The following is a 15,135-nucleotide window of genomic DNA, read 5'->3' on the forward strand; positions in this document are numbered from 1 at the left end:
TGAGTAGAAGGTTGAGGAGTCTATTTCTTATTGCGTCAAGAAATTGGATAGAAAGTAGAGTGATTCTCTTTGTACTCAATTTCAATCTATTATTTTTTATTCTATTTCAATTTCAATGTATCTTTTTTTATTCAGTTTGAATACTTATCTTCTTGTTTATCTTTTATTTCTTTATCAAGAACGTATCAGAGAAAATACACCGAAATTTTTAACAATAACACATAAATTTCTTAGTTGTACACCAAAATTTTGCTACAAATACACAAAAATAATTTATTTAATGTTGCATTTTTTCTTTTCCCTTTTTTCTTATTTCTTTCTTTCTTTTAGTTGAATGAATGTAGGTTCATTCTCTTCCTAGTAATTTTGCAGCATTATATGTCTCTTCTTCTTTTTTGTTTGATTTTTTTATTTTTGTTAAGAGAGTAAAACAAGAAGAAACTTGAGAAGGTAAAACAAGAATGAAAAGATGAATAAGAAAAAAAATAATGATGATAAAAAAAGAAAAAGAAGAAGCCTCCGAAGATAAGGAAGAAGAAGAGGAAGAATTTTGAATTATGCAAAACTTATCAGAAACAAATACACTGAAATTTCTTAACAATAACACATAAATTCTTAGTATTTATATCAAAATTTTGCTACAAATATACTAAAATATTTTTTTAATGCTGTATTTTCTTCTTCTTTTTTTCTTATTTTTTTTTTAGTTGAATAAATGTAAGTTCATCCTCTTCCTAGTAAATTTGCAGCGTTATGTTTCTTCTTCTTTGTTTGAATTTTATTTTATTTTTATTCTTGTTAAGAGAGTAAAGAAAGAAGAAACTTGAGAAGGTAAAATAAGAAATAAAGATGAATAAGAAAAAATGATAATGATGATAAAAAAAGAAGAAGAAGTAGTAGTAAAAGATTAGGAGGAGGAAGAGGAAGAGTTTTGAATTATGCAGAACTTATCAGAATAAAATACACCGAAAGTTCTTAACAAAAACACATAAATTTTTTAGTTTTTACACCGAAATTATTCAACTATAGAATCATAAACTATTAACGAATTACATTAACTAGATTTGAACCACACCTCAACCACTTGATTCTCTTCAAAACAATAATCCAATTCGTCTTGGTTCAATTGATAGTCTGGACTTAAATCATTCATTGTCTTCGAAAACGAAATACCTGTTTAAATCTGATTTTACTGTTTGATTTTAAAAAATTTAATCCAAATCTTCAAATCAGATAAAAGAACATTGATCTTGAACGAAAAAAATGGAGAGAACTAAGAGAACACAGAGAAGGAAAAAACGTAGAAAACACAAAACGTAGAGAAATTTTCAAAAAAGAAAACGAAATTCGGATGAAAAAGTCAGTTATATATATTCGCGTGTTAAGTCAAAAGTTTGTTTAAGATAGTGGCGCGTGTAGGTGAATTAGATTAAAGCTACTTGGTTGGTTAAATAACTTAGACGTAGAGATTTTTTAATTAAGAAAGAATTATAACCGTACAATGATTAGATTATAACTTTTTAACTATGTTATCGGTTATCAATATAAAATTTATAGTGATTAGTAAAATATAAAATATATATTAAAAATTAATTAAATAATATATACATAATAACTAATTTAATAATTAATATTTTGTGTGCACATATACTAAGAATAATTCAAAGATGAAATAAATCATCTAAAATTAAACGAGAAGTTCATTGGTAATTGATTTATATATATAACTTGATTATTTTTTAAGCACATATAATTTTTTATGAGCTATCTATCTTTTGAGTCACTAGGCCATTATTTGAAATCTTAATTAGAAATAAAATGACAATTTAGGTCTAAAAAATCTCAAGTAAACATTCACATGTAATGTATTCTTTTGTATTTGAGATAATATAATAAGTTGGTGCACTCTTGTTTTTCTGATAGATTATTACTGTATTCATATTAGGGGTTTACTTGTATAATAAGGAGACGACCAAGTGAGATGAGTAGTTTGGCAGTTTAATTTTATAAGTGATCAATATATATTAATAAATATGTTACTAATAAATAAAATTTTGGTTATGAATTTTGTATAAAAAATGGAAGTAACAAATATGTTGGAAAAAAAATTTGACAAAAGACAATAGAAATTTTATAATGGGAGCATAAAATAAGAAAATTTGACAACAGCTATATATAGTTATCACTTATTACTTATTAGTATCTTATCGGGTTACTATTAAAGTATTTTAATTTTTTTTAGATAGTTAAATATATATATTTTTAAATTGCACAGAAAACACAATATTATTTATAGTTCAGTGACTAAAAATGGTGTATATGATTTATAATTTGAAGATGCGGTTTAAACAAAGTTAACCGAATTTTATGTCATATTATATTATATATTTATAAATCAGATATAGTACAACTATATATAAAAATATTCAATTAGATTATTGCTAATAATTACCACTAAAGAATACCTTGTATAAATGAAAGTATAAGTTTTTGAGTTCAAAAAACGAGTCATTTGGTAAATTAATAATAATAAGAAGAATAAACAATTTTTTATTTATTTTATCTTTAAATTAACATGAATTAACTTTTAATTTTTTTTATTAAAAGTGTAATCTATCATTCCCCTTTTGTATAATTTACGTATACGTATACCAGTCAGGCGCATCCGTAGGTTCCACGCGTCAAAGTCGGATACGTTATACAGCTCATAATTCAAGAATCGAATAAAAGAGGCCAATAAGCTCCCATGAGTCAGAGTCTGATTGGGCCACGTGCCCCCAGTCCCCCAACTGGCAAAGGACCAAAACCACTAGTGGTTTCTTCACGCGCTCATTAGCGGTTTTGCTCACACACACCCAAACCTCTTTTCCATACTTTCCTTATATAGCTATCCCTTCCTTCCATCTCAGGCAGTTTTTCAGTACAACTTGCAGAGCCTTCCTTTGTCTCTTACAAGAACCCAAGCGTCCACAGTAATCTCTCTCTCTCTCTCTCTTCTCTAACCTTTTTTCTTTTTCATTTTTTTTTATCCTTTATAAGATTCCTTTTTTATCGGAAAATCAATCAGATATTTTCTCTTTCATTTTCCGTCGTTTACTCTTTGCATCTAAACACTGCAGTAGTCTGAACTCTGAAAGGAAATAATGGAGACTCTTCTCTCCTTGCAGTTTCCTCTTATTACTTTGTTAAGCTCTCTGTTATCGCATTTTTCTTCGGAAATTGAAGCTGCGGTGGTTGATCTGTTCGTAGGAGTAGCGATTTTTTTCTTCTGGTTCGGTAGGATCGAGGTAGCTAGGGTTTTGACTTGGAATCCATGGGGAGAGGGAAGATCGTGATAAGGAGGATCGATAACTCGACGAGTAGGCAAGTAACGTTCTCGAAGCGGAGAAGCGGTTTGCTGAAGAAGGCGAAGGAGCTTTCGATTCTTTGCGATGCTGAGGTTGGAGTTGCGATCTTCTCCAGCACCGGAAAACTCTATGATTACGCCAGTTCCAGGTGCCTGTTAATCTCTCAGATCTTAAGGTTTTGAGTTTTCTATATCTGTGTTCATATATGTGCATTGTGTTTGTTGCTGAATTCTGAGTGCTAAATGCGTTGTTGCATAACTAATTCGTAACCGAACGCAAGCGTAGTGGTTTTCTCTGTTATGGTAAAATCCGCGTGACTTTAGGGTACCGTTAGTGCTAGCGAAGTAGCAATTGAAAAGTTTGATCTGTTATTAGGCGTGAGTGAGAACTTTGCTATTTTGAAATTCGTAATCTGAACTTAGTTTTGAGAGAGTTACGTATATGCTAGTCTTAGTTTGAGAAATTGCAACGGTATAGCTTGAGGACGGTGTAGTTTTCTTGCGTCACTTGGAAGAGGAAGCTAAGATTGGAGACTGAAATCCTCCGATCCTATTGGCTATTTTTTGTGGCATATGTGCGTGCAGCTCAGAACGAAATGTTCATGATGGTCAAGCTACCAGACATTGTGAACAACAATGGCAGATATGCAATATATATTAGATGATGATCATAAGATTTTGGGAACTGGCGTCACAGATTAACAGCACGATGTGAGGTTATTTGCTGATTTTATATCTTGTGCTGGAAGTTATTCAAGTTCATCTGAGTGTTAGAGAAATAGGTTTGAGTTCGCTCGAGGATTGTCCATTCTTATGGTTAATTAGGTACTAAATACTAAGAAAAATGATGAACAATAGCTATGGATATATATTATACTTTTATCTACCCAATCTATGTTTTTACGGATTAAATATTTAAATACAAAGAAAATGATATTTATAACCGTGAATATGTGCTTCACATTTAATTTATCAACCAAATCTATTATATTACTAATTTAATTTTATTTATCTTCTGTTAAATTTAATAATAAATGAATTGATTATCAATAAATATGCAACTGTCACTTTCTAAATGTATAAATAACTAAATAAGCCTATAGGTTTGTTTCAAGTTCTTTTAGGCGATTTTAGAGATTCTTTTGTCCCAAACATGCATTTTTCCAATAAAAACAGGTATTTATTGATATAATAAAATTATAAACGTAATTAATTTCTTTCTCAACGCCACGGACACTACAAGATTAAACTAAAAATGTTTAGAAGTACAGTGCATTAATAAAAGCAAAATACTACAGTTTACACAAAGAAAAAAGGTCGGAGGTCCTTAACTAAAGGGAAAACGAAAAAGGTCATTCCAAATATACATAATGAATTACGAAGATCATGATAATTAGATTTCAAGTGTGCAAGTGATAAAAAAAGGTCTTGTATTAGTTGATAATAGATTAAAATACTTAATTATTCTATTGGTTCTTATAATTTAATCAAATTTTTAATTAGATCTTTATAATTTAAAAATTTATAATTAAATTTTTATGTTAGATTAAAAGTTTCAACTAGGTTGTTCTTTCTAACTATTTTTTTTGTAAAAATACAATTATTCTTTTAAAATATTCGCTTTTATGTTTGATATATATAAAATGAATTAAAAAATATTTTAAAAACAAATATTCTAGAATTATTGTATGTTTTTTGAAAGATAATAATTAATAAAAATTTAATTACAATTTTTTTAATATAAGGATTCAATTACAGTTTTTTAAATTACAAGGAGTTAATTAAAATTTGATAAAGTTATAGAAATTTATAGAGCTATTAAACTTAGATTAAACGATATATGTATCTAATTAAAAAGAATTATATTTATTATTGTAAGATTCTGGATCAAGTTATATGTGATATTTTGAATCATGACAACTTAAATGCTTTAGCAATTAGTCCAATTAAATTAGTAATTAAATAAAGCTACAAAGATTAGTCTGTTAGTAAAGGTTTAGCCGTTTAGGTAGTATATGAGGTTCTAGTTTAGTCCTCATGTTGTTGGTTATATATTGATAGAGCTGTGTGATGATATTAATTTACTTGCTTAAATTAAATATGTGTGGTTTTGCTAAGGAACTAACGTTTTCTTTTTCTTTTCAATAATCTGTCAATAAATAGAAAATGAGTAAGAATTAAGTGTTTGAATTACTAATACAGAGAAAGAAGATAAAATTCAAAAGAAAAATAACGATTTATTAATAGGAAAAAATTGATTCCTAATCTTATCCTGTATTTGTGATATTAATTTATTCTTTTAAAGAAAAACTACTTTTTAGAAAATTGAGAATTTTATATAGAGAAATAAAAAATATGAAAGAAAAGAGGGAAAAGTGTATAAATAACACTTTTAAGTAATACTAATATATTAACAGGTGCTAATATGTTTATTGATTTACTTTTTTATTTATTAAATATATATAACTAATAAAGATTAAATTAATTGAGATGACAAGTGGTTTATAATTTTACTAAAATGTGAATAACAATTTCTTTATGAATTATATAGTATAGAAGTATAGATATAGTATAAAAATATAGAAGTATAAATGACGTGATAAAACATTAAGTCCTATTTATTTATAATAACACTAAAACCCTGATCCAAATTAATACGATTCCACCAAATCTAATAATATATAATTAAGAGTAATATTAGTTGATCAGTAAAATTTATTATTTTTAAGTAGTAGTTAGTTATTAATATCTAAAGTATAGACTACAAATATATTGTAAAATTATTAGAACAAAAAAAATTGAATGAATGACTAAAAATATTTGTAAAAGCAACAAATTCCGCTTATTCTTGAATATTCTTCTATAATTAAAGATGTGGTAGAGAAATTATATCATATGCTAGTGATTAATAAGTTTTTAATTTTTATTAAATGGATAAAATATATAATAACAAATATTAGATTAATTAAGATGGTAAAATAAATATAAGGAAAAAAAAGTTAGTTATATAATATTTTCTATATTGAAATGATCTTCAGGTTAATATAAAGTTTTTATTCATGCAACAATAACGTATGGACGTCTTAAATAGTTCTAATAAAAAAGCATTGGAGATTCAACTAACACTAATGAGGGATTATTGGAATGGTGAAACAACAAAGGCGCAGATCAACTATAGCTAGAGTGATGTGATCAGACGGAACAACAGGGACGTTCAATCATCTAAACAACTTTATAATTGGTCAAAAGAAAATAAAAAACAGGATAGTTATGGAAATAGGATGTCAAAATGAGTTCAGTGGTGCAAGCGATAGTTGCAGACAACCATCGTCAGTAGGAAAAACACAGGAAAAAAAGGTTGGTGCAGGGTGCAGTTGCATGCAGCTTTGAAGGAGGCAACAACATCGACCACAAATTTTTATTTTACTGTGTGAGATTTTTTCTATTTTTTATTCTCTGTTTATTTTTTATCTCATACATCTACTTTTTTAATTAGGTATTCTATTGATTTTTTTCTATACCATCAAACTATCTAAAATGAGTCTTTACAATCTTTTTAACAAAAAACGTAACTCTAACTTTTTTTTTATACCTTTATTTTTTATTTTGTCTATATATGTGTAGTGGTTCATGTATTTTAATATTTTTATCTCTATCACACTTAATTTATATTTATGCTTATTATTTATGTCCAAAATTCTATTTCATAAAACACAGTCAGTCTAATAATAGTGTGATAAAATATATGTTTAAGTTTTAAAGGTACATTTTGTCACATAAAATTAAACACATTCCGTCATTTTGACTAATCTACTTAGATTCTATATTTTATATTCTCATCAATTTTTCCAATATCTTATATCATACACCCAAGATATTTAAAGCGCTTTATTTGTGGTAGGATGTTTTCTCTAATTTTTACTTTTGTATTATTGTTTCTTCTTTGTAGGGCCAAACTTCAATTTTATATATTCCGTCTTACTATGACTTATGCGTTAATTATACATCTCTATAATTTCTCTTTACATATCTAAATTTTTAATTAAATCTTCCCTTAATTTTCTAAAAGAACGATATCATCGACAAAAAACACACATTATTGTACGAGTTTTTGAACATGTTAAATAAGTACTACTACTTCCAAAACCAATATAAAAATATATAAATTTAAAGATGATCATAGTCCTATATTATACCAATAAAAAATTTGTATGTTACATCACGTTGAGTCTTTACACTAATTTTAACTTCATCATATATATCTTTAATTGTATGAATACAATTCTTACTCTTTTTTTTTTCTAAAACTTTTCATAATACTTCTCTTGATATCCTATCATATATTTTTTTAAATTAATAAAAATTATATGTAAATCTTTTTTTAACTTAGATACCTCTCTATAATTTTTCTTAACAATTGTAAAATTTTAGCAGTGAATCTGTCCAGCATGAAACTAAATTGATTTTCTGAAACATCTCTTATTTTAATCTTCGTTCTTCCATAATTTTATAGTATGATTCATGTCTTGATCTCTCTATAATTTTTACAATTTTTATATATCTTTTTTATTCTTGAAAATAAGAGCATTAAGTAAAAACTAGACTACAGCAGGTAACAATGTCTATGCATATTATGAGTTCCAGAATTTATGAAGTTGGTAGAGAAAGGAGACATTACAACTCTTCAAATCACAAAAGATGGTACCACTTTGATACCGTGTTGATGTTTAAGCTATAAGGTTTCAAATAGGGAGGAATTGAATAAGAGAAAAGAAAGAGCTATACAGGTAACAGGAGAAATGTTAGAGACCGGTATTTTAGTGGAAAAAATTAATTTAAATATAAAAGATTTTAATTACCCAATATTTATGATTTTATTCTTTAGATATTTCATTTCGATTAGAGTTAGAAATACTATAAATAACTAGGAATATATAGCTTTAATATGTATAGGATTCCCCAAATAAAATGTGATGAGTGCCTTAAGTCATCGTACTAAACAATATATTCTTAGCCACTTGTATATAACACAATCAATTTTATTTTGATCTAAATATCCAAATACTAGCTTTGGTTTTATCAACTTGGCCACTTGAGAATTGGAAGAAAAGAAAATAAAAAACGTACATATTTGATTTTTAAAAAATATTTTCTATTTTTTATTTTTGAAATTTTGTGAAAAATAAAAATAAAATACAAAATTTTATTACGTTTATTTTTTTATAAAATTATGAAAACAAAAATATTAAAAATAAACATGATTTTGTTAGAGAAATAATTTTTTTAATGAACAATCAAATGACAAAGTAGTTGATGAACAAAAAATTAAGAAAAAAAAAAGAATATTAACTAATTATTAACCGAAAGAAATAATTTCTCAATCTTTTTTCAAATAAAAATACGACCTAAACACATGCTAATATTTTAGTAACTAAGTTCATGTCCAAAACTCAGCACAATTGACAGATAAGTAGGTCTTTTATGAGCTAGGTCAATTGTTCAATTGTTAGCTATGAGCACATGCACTAGGTCAACAAGACATACCCACTTGAGTAACCTCCAATCTTTACTTTGAGGAACAATATGACCTCTTTAAATCATATATTACAGGACGTGACATTTCTGTCATGCATTAGATATAGCATTTTTCAAAAAATCATTTTATATAAACACAAAAATTAGTCATATCAATTAATTTTGTATAAAAATACATATTTGCTATTCAAAAAAAGTTTGATTATATTATTGAAAAAATATTCGATTATTCCAATATAAAACGTTTTATTATTCTAATAGTTCATTACTTTACTAAAAGAATATGTAAAACTTGTATAAATATAAACAAATGCATAATGAATAAATTTTTGTATTTATATAATACTTTTATTTTTCTAACAGATGTTAGTGTTTAGGCTAATGTAATTTTTTTTTTCAATTTTATCTCATAAATGTTTTGAAAACTAAACTAACACCCTTAAAGATTTTAGTTACATCAGAAATCATCGATTGTCTTTAGAGGATGACAATACACCATTTATGGGTGACTTTGTTAGTAGTTAAAGTAAGATTAGACTTATGTATGTCCTCGTCGATTAAGTTCACTCTTACACATATAAGATATAACTACGATTTTAAGTAATTTCATATGCTCCAAATATATCGTCTCGTGAATTTCTTAATTACAAAGCAAAGAAAATTTTAAATACTTTCTGTTTGAAGCATGTCTTAAACGACAATAAGGCTTAGTTTAGTTTGGTAAAGCTTTTACTTTTTAAAAGTAGCTTATAAAAGTTAACTTTTAAAAGTTGTAGCATTTATGTTTGGTAAATCAAATCAAAAACAACTTTTAATAAACATAAGTAACATCAATTGTGTTTGGTAAAATAGCTTTTAAAATTTAAAAATACTATAATAGACATAAATGCAAACATTAAATTTGAAAATTAGTTAACATATGAGGTTATATTAGACTTTTAAATTTTGAAAAGCACAAGCCAACTTTGAAAAGCTCTATCCTAGGTGCTTTCAAAAGTATCCAGATCTTTTAAAAGCTGCAAGCACAAGCACATGATCTTTTTGATTTACCAAACACAAAATGAGGAGCTTGAGCTTTTAAAAAGCACAAGCACATCTTCAAAAAGCTTTACCAAACCAAGCCTAAGAATACAGAATTTAAAAAAAGGTAAAACATATTTTTTATCTATGAAATTTGTTAAAAATTTTAAGAATATCTTTAAATTTTATTTTATTTTAATTTTATCTTAAAAAATTTTAGTTTGCATTAATTATATTTCTAATAACTATATTTTCAAGAAACACCAATTTAGATATAATGCTTGATAATTAGAAGTCAGTATTAGAGTTAGAATTGTATCTGATTTGTTTGTGTGTTAAAAATTATTCTTATAAAGTTATTATTGAATTAGTCGTCCTAAATTTTTGAAAAATTAATTATTAGAGATATATTTAATGTAAATAAACAAATTTAAAAACAAAATAAAACTTAAAAATATTTTTAAAAATTTTGACAAATTTTAAAAGCAAAAAATATACCTTACCAGAAAAAAAATCTAAAGAATGAATTATATCACTAGCAATTTTTCCGTACTGAAAATCTTAACAAATATTTGACAATCCCCCTTTCTTTTTAGTATATGTAAGCAATGATCTAGATATTTCTTTACTATAGTTCAGCCATTATTTGATACATTAACTTTGTGGTATCCTCAATCATCCACTAAGGATGTTTAGCATTATTTCACTTTTGGAAAAGAACTTCAACCATTAACAAATGTAATCAGTAGCGTCTGGTTCAACTTTCTAGGGTTTTTTAAGAGAACTTTATTCTTGCCGATCATTATATAGCCACGTCTGTTCTCCTTGCCGAATCATTTTTCTCCTTGCATCCTAAGACACCAGGTCATCCACTTACACTAAAATGGCCTAAACACTCTTCTACTATGCAAAAATGGAAAGAATCTATAACCGCATACACTTCCATTCACTTAAGAAGCAAAATGTTCAAACTACCATTTATACACAGTCAATACCAAGAAATCTCTATAGATACTATAGTATAAATAGAAGATAAATAGTTAAATATTATAGTACTCATTATGTGTACTGTGTCTCTATTCCCTGTGATTCTCTTAATGTTCTATGCAATTCCCTAATTCCGGTAATTCCAATTTTGTATTGTTTCAACGGTGATTTCATTTGCCACCATACCTAATTTCTTCTGTGGTGGTTTGGCAAACTCAGAAGTGGAAACTGACTCAGTGCAAGAGTATTACTAAATTTTTATGGATTATTTTATCCGGAAAATAACAAAACTTCACACAGAAATGCAACTAGACATTATTGAGATACAGGATAAGCGGATAACATCTTTATAAACACTGCATTTGACTACTTTAAAATGAATAAGACAGCGTACGTACCTATGGCTAGCAAACGGGCTAGCCTGTCCCGTCCTATCCCAATCTACCGTTCCAATCCGCCGAATGGTGAATCGGCGAATTGACAGGCTAACAAAAATTTTTTTAATATATTTTTTTATTAATAAATTATTAAATATTAATAAAATTAATATTGTAAAAATAAAACAAACATAGAGAATTTATGTTTGTATGACTCATTGTTAACCATTAAGATCTAATTTATATACACTAGAGTTACACTTAAAAAAATGATAAAATTGTTTATTATCACTACTTTCCCCATTAGAAAGCTTGCTTTAGTAAAGCAATATTCTATGTTTTACAATTGCATAACAAATATTTTTGAAACCGTTTTTTGTTTCCTTCAATCCAAAACAATTTTTTTCATTTCATTCATCATACTCTAAACCCCTTTGTTTTGAAGACCGTTTAGATCTAGCAGTTTGAATGGTTGGATTGGAACTTCTAAGCTCATCCCAAGATTGATCTTCATGCAAAATCAGGGGTAAAAAAATTGATAAGGACTTCCTATTCTGCATTTTAATCATTTTATATTCTCATTAGATGTTATATTGCACTGGTGTTCCTATTTCGAAAGGAGATCAGAGTTGACCGTTTTGATTCTTAACTGCCAGGCCACCTTAAAAATAAATTTGTTTAATGAGAATAATTTTTCAAAACTTCCAAACTAATAAAAATTTATTAAAAACTAAAATGGCAAACCTAAAATTTTCAACAGAAATATTTTTAGTAGAGAATCAAGAGAATGAAAAACAAATTGGATAATAGTATAGCATTCATTCAGAGATCCCTTGTGAGCATGAGGATTTGGTGCCTCTCAAGACTTGAGATGGAGCTTTAGCGTGACTATGATATAATTTTTTGCAGAAAAATATTGCGGCTTTCAAAGGTCTAAGAAAATTCGATGAGGTTTGAATATAGGAACACCAGTTTCTTTTATGTACTAACTCTTATCAGGGTTAAAATGGATGAAGGCTAGTGGTGTAATGTAACATACCCTGAAATCATAGAAGCTTCTAATTCGTACCCTAGTAGAGGAAATATTCTCCTACCATAAGCTTTTATTATAGTAGAAGCAATAGAGTTAAAAACAAAAAGGATGGAGTGTCAATAAAAATATTCTCCTAACTAACTATCCACCTGGCACAGGGGGTGAGGGGCATTAGGAGCAGACAGGTATGATTTCACCTGATTTGGAAAGAGAACATAAGGGCTAAGAAGGGGAGAGAAAGGTAGGAATTCAATGAGGATCTATACTAGATTTCAGTCTCACCAACACCCCATTAACATTTCAGGTCCTGATGAATTAGGTATTCAGACTATTTTTAAGAAAATTTATACTATGTTCTTTGATGATATTCTGGGGTATAGTACCGATTGAAAGAAACATTGTGTGCACTTGAAATTGTGTTGGAAGTTTTGAGACAGCACAAACTCTGCTTGAAGAGGAAGAAATTTCATTTTCTCTGCTCTATTCTCTGTTTGTTATTATTGTGGAAAAAGTCTAACAAAATTCAAAAAGTATTTTTCTCTTTTCATTTTAAGGACAAGGTGAATCTTTAAAAGAGGTATTGTAGCACACCCTAAAATCGTAGAAACTTCTAATTCAAACCCTAAGAAAGGAAAGATCTCCCCGCTACTATTTTTTATAATGGAAGAAATAGAGTTGAGGACCAAAAAGAAAGGAGTGACAAGGAGAATATTTTCCTAACAATCCACCTGGCACAAGGGATGAGGGACATGAGCAGAAAGAGGCAGGTGTGATTTCATTTCACATGATTTGGAGAGAGAATAGGCAGAGAATATAAGAGCCAAGAGGGGGAGAGAATGGTAGGATCCAATGAGAATCTAGACTAGATTTGGGGGAAGGCTGACTTTCATATTTCAGCCATTGTACTTTTCTTTTTCATCACTATCTATTTCTGTTTCACTATTAAGGGGTGAGATCGTTCTGATTTATATTTGTGTGTGAATTTCTCTTATGGCATTTACTAGTTGTTAGTTCTAAGAGTGGCAGAATGCACCCTATTCGTGGGTATCCAACTCTATCCAATCTGATTCGGTAGGATTGAGTGCAGAGTGGGTTTGAACGCAGATCAAATAGATGCAGGTTGAATCTCAACCCTATCCAATCAACCAGCACTCTATATATGTATATGTTATAAAAATATATTATAGGTGGGTGTTGAACCAAAGACCTCTCAATTAATACAAAAAATTTATCATTGAGCCAAGATCATCAATTAAAAATTTAACACTTTTGTTTTATAAAAACCAATTCTATTTTAGTGATATATAAATAAAATATTTTATGTGTTTGTGTTATAATTTTAAGCAAAGATTTTTATGTAGAATTGAACATTTGATAATTATGTTGTTTATGAAAAGATTGTATTATTTGTGAAATAATTGTGTTGTTTGTATTAAATTTTTAATTTACATACTCATTAGATTATATAATAATATTACATATTTGTAAAAACTCGCAGGTAAAGTTAGATACCCGCGAGTTGACTCATTAGATTATATAATAATATTACATATTTGTGAAAACTCGCAGGTAAAGTTAGATACCCGCGAGAATCGCGGATAATATTAGAATTGAATTGTTCCCAACCCGCAGATAAAGTAGGGGTGAGTTTTAATAACAAATTCAACTCGCAAGTAGGATTAGAATTAAGTTCATACTCTATACTCCTAGTTGTTACACGTAACAAAGCAAATTTTTTTAAGACGGCAATTCTTATTTAATAAGACTATTTTGTAAGCATAATGAAATGGATCCTTCTGCCATGTCCTTCTAGTGTTTTCACGCTGGTCACTACGAAAGAGGTGGCTTGATTAGCAATCAAACATTTTCTTCTTCAGTCATTTTTTGGAGGCTTTTCCCAAGTTGAACCCGGGATTGTGAATGCTTTTGTAGTCTTTACACCTAAAATTGACAATTCCGTACACTTTAGGAGTTGTTACCAGATCAACTAGTGTAATGTGGTTTACAGGGTAGTTACTTAATGGGAAGCAATAAATCAATAATATCAGAAAAGCTTTCAAGATTAACTTGAGAAAAAATTATGATAGCATCAACTGGGACTTCCATGGACATTCACTAAGGATATCTCGGTGTCCTTAACTTATCTATGTATCGAGATGATGGCAACAATATAATAATCAAAAGTAGGGTAAATCTCTCCTCTATTGTTATTGACAATGTGGACGTAAAATTGGCCACTTGGAAAGGAAAATTACGCAATTGTGCACGTCATGTTTGTTTGATCCATTCAGTTTTCTCTCCATCCTTGTGTATCCCATGTAGTCTATGTGGTTGCAACGCAGGGTTTATGCCAGGTTAGACCAACAAACCCGCAACTTCATATAGAAATTAGAATGGTAATAGAGGGAGTCGAAGGTTGACCTTGGTTAACTAGAACCATGTTAGTTAGCTCAATGAAGTTGACAGCCTTGGTTTCAAGGACACTCACAATATTAACATTGCTTTGCTGGAGATGTTGGTGTCGAAATTGCTGACAGGGGAAGGAAGTCTTCGGTGTGATATTCTACGAAACATATATGTTCAGGACCCCGAGGAGGATGTACACCCCCTGGGCCAATTCCTCTGTCCTTAGGAGTAACATTTCAACACACTGGTAAAATTTACAGTCTTACAGGATAGCTTCTCTCGACATCATTCTGTTAAGGAATTCCTTCTTCTACTCTAGATGGCTAGATGGTGACTTGCACAAAGTGGCTAACTTTGCTCACATCTCAAACATTGACTTTCAAGTAACGGCTATTTGTGATGCTGGTTCTTGGTGTCTTAAGCAATTAGCT

At 28.5% G+C, this 15,135-nt stretch overlaps 1 protein-coding gene across 5 annotated transcripts in view; it reads left to right on the forward strand.

Annotated features, from left to right (window-relative positions):
* Positions 1–2,876: 2,876 nt before the first annotated feature.
* Positions 2,877–15,135, forward strand: part of LOC107461031 (MADS-box transcription factor 23) — a 20,875-nt gene continuing 8,616 nt past the window's right edge. The window contains exons 1-2 of one of the 5 annotated variants that reach the window (XM_016079467.3): positions 2,877–2,972; positions 3,168–3,495. In XM_016079467.3, the coding sequence (XP_015934953.1) occupies positions 3,314–3,495 (182 nt within the window). In that variant the 5' untranslated portion in view covers positions 2,877–2,972; positions 3,168–3,313. Of the gene's footprint in view, positions 2,973–3,053; positions 3,496–15,135 lie in introns of those variants that run through there. The other 4 variants (XM_052252644.1, XM_016079469.3, XM_052252643.1 and 1 more) reach the window with 4 other exon arrangements.

The sequence above is a fragment of the Arachis duranensis genome, chromosome 8, assembly GCF_000817695.3.
Source record: "Arachis duranensis cultivar V14167 chromosome 8, aradu.V14167.gnm2.J7QH, whole genome shotgun sequence".
In the NCBI taxonomy this organism is placed as follows: Eukaryota; Viridiplantae; Streptophyta; class Magnoliopsida; order Fabales; family Fabaceae; genus Arachis; species Arachis duranensis.